The sequence below is a fragment of the Stigmatopora argus genome, chromosome 20 (assembly GCF_051989625.1).
Source record: "Stigmatopora argus isolate UIUO_Sarg chromosome 20, RoL_Sarg_1.0, whole genome shotgun sequence".
NCBI classification, from domain to species: Eukaryota; Metazoa; Chordata; class Actinopteri; order Syngnathiformes; family Syngnathidae; genus Stigmatopora; species Stigmatopora argus.
Window position 1 is genome coordinate 10,759,803 of NC_135406.1, and position 9,013 is coordinate 10,768,815.

At 40.4% G+C, this 9,013-nt stretch overlaps 1 protein-coding gene across 1 annotated transcript; it reads left to right on the forward strand.

Moving 5' to 3' along the window:
• Positions 1-1,734: 1,734 nt before the first annotated feature.
• On the forward strand, positions 1,735-7,750 carry LOC144065530 (uncharacterized). Its single transcript, XM_077588475.1, has 2 exons — positions 1,735-2,250; positions 3,640-7,750. Exons 1-2 carry the CDS (start codon positions 2,121-2,123, stop codon positions 5,634-5,636), a joined length of 2,127 nt encoding a protein of 708 aa, XP_077444601.1. The 5' UTR covers positions 1,735-2,120; the 3' UTR covers positions 5,637-7,750.
• The last annotated feature ends 1,263 nt before the right edge of the window (positions 7,751-9,013 follow it).

The window sequence follows — 9,013 nt, forward strand, 5'->3', positions numbered from 1 at the left end:
GCAACTAGCACGTATTAGGCTACTGTAGCACCATCTTTCCAGTGATGGTGAACGACTGTTGAAGGATGAGCACTCTGTCTTCCTTCTCGGGTTCGATTAATTTCGGATGTGGAAGATGTTGGGCGTCCAAATACAGGCTGGAGGCGATGAACAGTGACTTCCAAGCTTTTATTACAGAATATTCTGAGCACAGGTGAACCACAGGCAAGGCTGTCGTCCACAAATGCGCCGAGACAGACTACTTACATTAATTCACCTTTATTCTCTCAAGAGCGTGGTACCAAAACCGAACAGGGATGCGATTTTCCCCCACTTCAGACAGTAAGCTATTTGTTATGAACCGGCAAATAGAAGATAACGACAATGTTGCAAGTCTTCCAGGATAAGCCATTTGTTATGAACCGGCAAATAGAAGATAACGACAATGTTGCAAGTGTTCAAGGACACATCTGGCTACAGGACAGAGCTCTACTAAGGAGAGGTTTGAGACTCATGGAGTCATGACTAGAAACAGGCAAAATACACATTTCAATGAGACCCACTTCACGACCCAGCTATTTGCAAAGCCCCTCTTTTTAGGCAATAAATCGAATATTTGTCCCAATAATATTGGGAAAAAAAATGATGGCTTGAAACTTGTTGTTGATTGTCCATTGCTTTCACCTGTGTGTCACCCAACTGTTTTTCCACGTTAGTGTATTTATTCTTGTGTTCTACCTCTTTTAGTTCTTTTTTTGTTGTAATTTTGGATTCTGGGCTTATATGTTTTCAATTTGCTTTTGGTGTCTTTAATTAAAACCATTTGGGGCCAATTCCTCCCCGTATTAATGATTGGAATTCCCCGTATTAAGCAATAGAAAACCGTACAAATGCAACGCGGCACATATTTACTCACATAGGGTGCACGTAAAAGTGTTATGGTCGCCCCGCGTTGTCGTGACGCGACCGTGAATGTATTCGGACCCAAGCGCTATGACTCATAGCTGCTTAAATAACGAAACAGGAAATGATTTATCATTTCCTGTTTCGTGTGAAAGGGGCATGCGTGTGCGCATATCATGCTTAAAGCATGACAATATTAGCAGTTGACGATGACGTTTTCGTCTGCTACCTGTGACCGAGACGATCCGGATTAGAGCCGAAATGCGTAAAACGAGATCCGTTTTACAAAAAACGTACTTAAAAAAAATCCCGTACAAAAGTTGTTATACGGCGTACACAATTTGAAATGATCAAAAAACGTATAAAATACGGGAAAAACATATAAGTTGACAGGTGTGGTGATTGGACGATGGTACCTCAAGGATTGTATTGACACACTGTGTCGGCACTGTATTGAAACCGTGTTGGTCATCCAATAGTGACCCTTGCAGTAGTTAGAAAATCATTGCAGGTAAAAAAAATCATTTTTTTAATTCCAAACGGAGTTTATAAGTAAAATATATCAAATTTGAGTTACATTTTTAACTTATGTCCACATTTTTGTTAACTGGTAAATCATGTGAAATAAAAGTGATTATTTCGTTTTGCCTCAGACGATCAAAATGATTCCACACTGGGGAAAACTTCTCAGAACGAGCCATAATTACGCCAAAGTCCGTCCAACAGACCCACGACACTTTGATACAGTTTATTTCTTTAAACTATTATCACACTTTGGCTAAACGATACATTTCCTGTTCCGGTCACGTGATTCTTTCTTAAAGCTTTACACGCCCCAATATGGGCTTTCTCTCTTGAGCTATCGACACAGTGCTGACGCACCAGCGTTGCTCGTTCCATCACTATTTATCAGCAAAACCTGCTTTAGCTTAGCCTAGCTAGCAGCTACCACAGAAAAAAAGTCGTCAAAGAGCTTGTTTATGTTGTAATTTAGCTTAGCTAGCAGCTATCAAAGGGCCAAGTCGTCGAAGAGCTTGTTTCTGCTTTAGCATAATTTAGCTAGCAGCTATCAAAGGAACAAGTCGTCGAAGAGCTTGTTTATGCTTTAGCTTAGCTTAGCTAGCAGCTATCAAGGGAACAAGTCGACGAAGAACTCGTTGTAGGTTTCCTGGCTATTTTAGCTCAGCATAGCTAGCAGCTATCAAAGTCGCCGCCATCATCAGAATTCACTTGTGGAAATGTCGGCAAGAACACAACCGTCAAAGCTCCAGGAGGAACTTTTTGAGGTCAAACAGGAGCATTCAACTCACGAGCAATCGACAGTTTGCAACATTATGCACGAGAAAGTTGTTCTTCATAGACAAGAAGGTGGGTACACTTTTTATTTCCAATATATTCCCGTAAAGGTATTCTATTGACATGACACTATAGTATCGTATGCGCTAGCACCATTCGAAGAAAGACGTAATAAATTATATTTCTATTTAAATGTAACCACTCTAGGAGCGAAAAGGATGAGTCTCAACGCGTGTTAATACTTAACAACAGCATTAAACAGTAGCTTTCCTTTTATTGTATCCTTATCACAAACAAACAATGTATTTTTCAAATTACGCAAAGCGCGAGCGCCCCCCAGATGCGTTCAAGAGTTATTCCTGCTTCTCGCCCTCCATTTTTGGCTATATGCTTGAGGGACATAACACTTATTTGTATGCTCTAAATTGAAAATTCAAAAAATAGAGATGTAGATGCACTAAACAACGAGAGCAGCCTTCAAACAATGGTGTCAAAGTTGTGGCCCGAGGTCCGAATCTGGCCCACTGCTACTCCGTGGTGCGGCCTGCGAAAGTACTTCATATTTAATGCTAAAATTCAAATGCAGCTTATAAATAAATAGAATGTTAACTATCATCAGAGATCATCACTGTGCACAGACATTGAGGTATGGTCCTCCAAGGCAAGAGCGCGTCACCTCATAGAACTAGCAGTACTATCAGAGGAGGGGATCGAGACCACCTTCGAGCGCAAGAAGGCCGAATACTTGAATCTGGCAGCCGCGTGCCAGAAAATTGTCTGGAAATGCACCATCTACCCAGTCGAGGTTTGCTGCCGAGGCTACGTTGGGCTACTCCCACTGTTTTTAATCCCAACATTCATTCATTCATTTTCTGATGTGCTAAATCTTGTGGAGGGGGTGCTGTAGCCTATCCCAGCTGCCTTCGGGCCATAGGCGAGGAACACCCTGAATCGGTGGCCAGCCAATTGCAGAGCACGAGGAGAAAAACAACCATTCACGCTCACACTCATACCTAGGGGCAATTTAGAGTGTCCAATCAGACTATACCTCTATTTCAATCTCATTAATCCCCCAAATAATAGTAAACCTGCTACTGAAAAAAGATAATGCTTTTTTTAATGCCTCCCCTTTGGCGAAAGCATTTTAACAGAATTAAAATCTAAAACATAAAAGGGAATGTTTACAATGAAAATGCTCCAAAAAAGATTTGACTAATTTTAAGGAGCTACATCACCAGTGAAGAAACTTTTCTGACCAATAGTGCCATACTTTGAAAAATGCCCCTATAAACAGTTTTCAACTCATGTTGGTGTTGACGAGAATACTACAGTAGTAAGTACTGCATTGTGACGAAATGAATGTATGGCGCCCTCTTCCGTTTGGTTTCATTTCTGTGAACAATAAATTCAGTCATTTTATAATTAGAAAATGGTTAATCAATTATCTTTGTATCTTTGCAGGTTTCAGAAATGATCTTGGTTCTGATGGGCAGGAGTCTGTTGACCTTGAACGGGAAGTTGAGCTCCCCGAAATCAAAGAGGAGGAGCCAGAGTTCCCTCAACAACAAATGGGTGACGAGCAACTTCCAATCAAAAGGGAGGAAGATGATTTCACCTGGTCACTTGGTGAGTTCGTGAAGAGGGAAGATGTTCTGGGCGTGGCCAGCGGAGGGGCGGAGCCTCCAAACACCAAAACATGGCCCCTAATTAAAGAGGAGGAGCCAGAGTTCCCTCAAAAACAAATGGGAGAAGAGCAACTTCCAATCAAAAAGGAGGAAGATGATTTCACCTGGTCACCAGGTGAGTCCGTTAAAAGGGATTATCTGGGCGTGGTCAGCGAAGGGGCGGAGCCTGCAAACGCCTCAGCATGGCCCCAAATTAAAGAGGAGCAGCAGCCAGAGTTCCCTCAACAGTGCAAAAGAGAAGAGCAACCTCCAATCAAAAACGAGGAATGTGTCAAATGGTCAACTGATGAGCCTTTCAAGAGTGAAGTTGATCTGTGCGTGGCCAACAGAGGGGCGGAGCTTCTGAACGGCAGCTCAACAGAAGGATGGCGAGCAGAAAATTTAATTGCTCCTTTATCAGATGGCAACGACTTGCTTTTTGACGATGATGATGTTGAAGATGTTAAGAAAAATCCCAGTGGCGACAAACTCTGCAAATGCTTTCAGTGTGGGAAAACTTTTGGGAAAAAGTCTTCTTTGAAAACACATATGAGGAGCCACACTGGGGAGAAACCCTTATGTACAGTTTGTGGTAAAACATTTACACACAAGGGAAACTTAAATAGTCATGCAAGAACCCACACGGGTGAAAAGCCATTTTCGTGTCCAGTTTGTGGTAAAAGATTTACAAAGAAGGGAACCTTAAAAGGGCACACAAGAACCCACACTGGTGAAAAAACATTTTCGTGTTCAGTTTGCAGTAAAGCCTATTCTAAAAATGAAAACTTAAAAATCCACATAAGAACCCACACTGGTGAAAAACCATTTGCGTGCTCAGTTTGTGATAAAAGATTTACAGAGAAGGGAAGCTTAGTTTATCATGCAAGAACCCACACTGGTGAAAAACCATTTGCGTGTTCAGTTTGTGGTCAAGCATTCAAACACAAGGGACACTTAAATAGTCATGCAAGAACCCACACTGGTGAAAAACCATTTGCGTGTTCAGTTTGTGGTCAAGCATTCACACACAAGGAAAGCTTAGTTTATCATGCAAGAACCCACACTGGTGAAAAACCATTTGCATGTTCAGTTTGTGGTCAAGCATTCAAACACAAAGGACACTTAATTAGTCATGTAAGAACACACACAGGTGAAAAGCCATTTTCGTGTTCAGTTTGTGGTCAAGCATTCACACACAAGGAAACCTTAAAAAGGCACACAAGAACCCACACTGGTGAAAAACCATTTTCGTGTTCAGTTTGTGGTCAAACATTCACACGGATGGCACACTTAAAAAGTCATACAAGAACACACACTGGTGAAAAACCATTTGCGTGCTCAGTTTGTGATAAAAGATTTACAGAGAAGGGAAGCTTAAAAAAACACGTAATAACCCACACTGGTGAAAAACCATTTGCGTGTTCAGTTTGTGGTCAAGCATTCACACACAAGGAAAGATTAGTTTATCATGCAAGAACCCACACTGGTGAAAAACCATTTGTGTGTTCAGTTTGTGGTCAAGCATTCACACACAAGGGAAACTTAATTAGTCATGTAAGAACACACACAGGTGAAAAGCCATTTTCGTGTTCAGTTTGTGGTCAAGCATTCACACACAAGGGAAACTTAATTAGTCATGTAAGAACACACACTGGTGAAAAACCATTTGCGTGCTCAGTTTGTGGTAAAAGATTTACAGAGAAGGGAAGCTTAAAAAAACACATAATAACCCACACTGGTGAAAAACCAATTTCGTGCTCAGTTTGTAGTTACACACACACAAGGAAAGCTTAAAAAGGCACGCAAGATTCCACACAGCTGAAAAAACGTTTTCGTGTTCAGATTGTGGTAAAGCCATTTCTCAAAAGCAAGATTTACAAAGCCACACAAGAACCCACACTGGCAAAAAAACGTTTTCCTGCTCAGCTTAAAAGAACACTTATTAACCCACACTGGAGAACAATGTTTTCCTGCTCAGTCTGTGGCCACAGATTCGCTGCAAAGGCCCAATTAAAAAGCCACACAATTGAAAAACCTGAAAAGAAGACTTAACAACCCGCACAGGAGAAAAGCCCTTTTTTTGCTCAATTTGTGGCAGGAATATCTTAAAAACACAATTACCCACTTTGGTCAGAAACCCTTTTCCTGCTCAGCTTCTTGCCAGAGATTTAGTCGTAAGGATAGACTTTAAAGACGCAAATGTGGTGTCATAAGCAGTGGCCAATCACGGCTTTGCTTGCTTTATCAATTTCTGTATGAAAGATCATTGTAATTGCAGTGTAATTGTATTTTGCATTCTGAAAATCTTGTTTACACTTTTTAATGTGTAATATCGATCCACACTATTCAAATACAGTAATACCTTAAGATACGAGCTAACTGCGAGATCGAGCTTGTATGTCAATTTACTCGTATCTCAAGTCAATTCTTCCCATAGAAATGAACAAAATACAAATTAATCCGTTTCCATCCTTAAAAAAACCCCACCAAAATTGGTTCTAATTTACTACTGACTCACAATTGGGAACCATCTGGTGTGCTGTTATCTCAAATTTGTCTCATATCTCAAGGCAAAAAATTTGCTCAGAATTTTCCTCGTATCTCAAATTTCTTGTATTTTGAAACACTTGTATGTCAGGGTATTACTGTATAAGAAAAATGAGTGTCGTTGAAGATTTTATTGACTTCACGATTCTATCCGAAATAGTAGAGCCTAAATTAGGAAATTACAAAGTAAATACCGTAATTACTCGAATATAACACGCAGATTTTTGCTATATAATTAATTCCAATAGTTGGGGGTGCGTGTTATAATCAATAACTAAAATAAATTACAAATTTTCGATCGAAAAAAGCATTGTCAAACTCACTTTGACGCACGGATGTTACGTCATCTCGTAGAGCCGACGCACGGATTTTACGTCATCTCGTAAAGCCAATCGGATGATGTGTTGTGGGAGGAAGAGGAAGTTGACGCATACCGGCTGTAGCCAATCCATTGATTGCTTTCGTTTCCTGTATTTAAGTAGCGACGCGTCATCACACGTCGCCGGATCGTTCACTATCGTTGACTATCATTGACTGTTGTTAGCGGTTGCTAGCGGTCGCTAGCTGTCGTTATTCTGTTGCCTCTGTCCGTATGCGCGCCGCATGCGGCCACGTTTGTTTCCACGCCTTGGTTGATTCATTAAAGGACTCCGTATCACGCTGAATGCCTCGTCCTCTCCTGCTTCCTGCATTTGGGTCTACCTACATCCACGGTCGCGTCGCACAACGCGGCGCGACCGTAACAGATGCCCCCGATCGCGCTGCGACAACCCAGCGACGCGGCGCGATCATAACAAGAGGACAGACAAAGAGAGAGAGGAACTCTTCATTTGAAGGATTCTAATGAATAAATTTGTTTGAACAAAACAATCGTGAAACGAAGAAAAAAAGGTAAGATTTCTGATTTTCGTCAGCGGGAAATTTTAGGTGCGCACTATATTCGATTACTGCGTTTTTCCAGATATTTTTGGCCCAAAATTACCTGCGTGTTATTTTCGAGTGCGCGTTATATTCGAGTAATTACGGTAATCAATAATGTGATCTAATTAATATGGAAAATGTCTTCACAGTTAAAGACATGCCTAAGAAATTTGAAAAATTGCAGTTTTTGTCTATTGAATTTGCCAGCAAATCCAATAAGAATATTGAGTCTTATTCAAACATGATACATTTTACTGAAAATAAATGATATATTAAATCTAGGATCTAAGAAACATTAGTAGAAATATGGTGTGAAAGACAATGAATTTGCTCAAAATAAATAAGTAGTACAATGTCCTTTTTTACTTTTTTCATATTATAAGATGAATCATGTTTTTAAACCGATTTTACGTGTCATCTTTTGTGTAGTTCCATTAAAGCTCTTTTTGGTGAAAAATACTTTTTGGGTCTTTTTGTTGACAAAATCACCCTTCCAAATTCAAAGGTGACAAAAAAGAGAAGTATTTCAAAATATACATTTATTCATTTGCCAGGCAGGAGAGGTGGTTTTTAAACTCCTGTGAAGAATCCAGCCTGCTTTTCCTTTTGTATTTTTTTCCTTTTTTTTTTAGGTTACACAGTCTTTCTATTGTTTTGGAATCAAGTCGACCTTATGTTCACTTGTGAGAAGTAAGTAAAGTTTGTATATGGAGGAAGCCAGTCTAGCTATGTATTACAGTACAGTAATACCTCGACATACGAGGCCCCCGACATACGAGCAATTTGAGACGGGTGTAAAATTTCGAGCAAATATTTATCTTGAGAAATGAGACAAATTTTGATATACGAGTATACAGCGGACCCGAGAGGATGCTCATAAGAACATCATGGACACTGTCTTTCCCGTCGCAAGTCCCTCGTGTAATGTCTCTACGAGCACTGGGCGGAGCGCTCCATTTTTTCAGTGTTTTTTTTCCGTTCGTGCGAATGGCGGATCGATCGCTAATGCGAGAGGAGTATACTACTTCTTGTTGGCAAGTGGTTGTGCGTTATCCTATTGTGAGGACATTTGTGTGCATCATTTTGGGAATATTTTGAAGGGAAGACAAAATCAAACAACAGTCGATATTGAATGAAAGTCAGTTTGGAGGCGGGGCAAATAGAATAGAAAGGTATCAAATGTCAAACAAAATTAGAATTAAGTTTAGTGTTAGGTTCGATTAAACTTATTTTTGAGTGTGTCTGCAACGTAATCTATGTTCATTTAAATTTGTTTATCTTATGTTACGAGCGTGTTGCCGTGCAAAAAGACTCTCCGTCTAATTTTGGTACTATTAAACACATTTTAGTACTATTAAACACGTTTATAAAATATATAATTTATCTTGGGGTCTTTGCAGGTTTCAGAAAATATATTGGTCGTGATGGGAAGGTGTCAGAGTTTTCTGGTGCCAAAGAGGATGTTGAGCCCCCTCAAATCGAAGAGGAGGAGCCAGAGTTCCCTCAAGACAGAGAGAGAGAGAAGAGCAACTTAAAATAAAAAAGGAGGAAGAAGATGTGACCTGGTCAACTGGTGCGTCCTTGAAGAGAGAAGATGATCTTGGCGTGGCCAGCGGAGGGGCGGAGCCTGCAAACACTTTAACATTTCCCCAAATTAAAGAGCAAAAGAGAGAAGAGCAACTTTCAATCAAAACGGAGGAGCA

Excerpts from the sequence above, each read along its gene's own strand:
- LOC144065530 (XM_077588475.1), top strand. The coding sequence starts at position 2,121 with ATGTCGGCAAGAACACAACCGTCAAAGCTCCAGGAGGAACTTTTTGAG. Across the intron at positions 2,251-3,639 it reads TGTTCTTCATAGACAAGAAG|GTTTCAGAAATGATCTTGGT; the intron begins GTGGGTACACTT and ends GTATCTTTGCAG.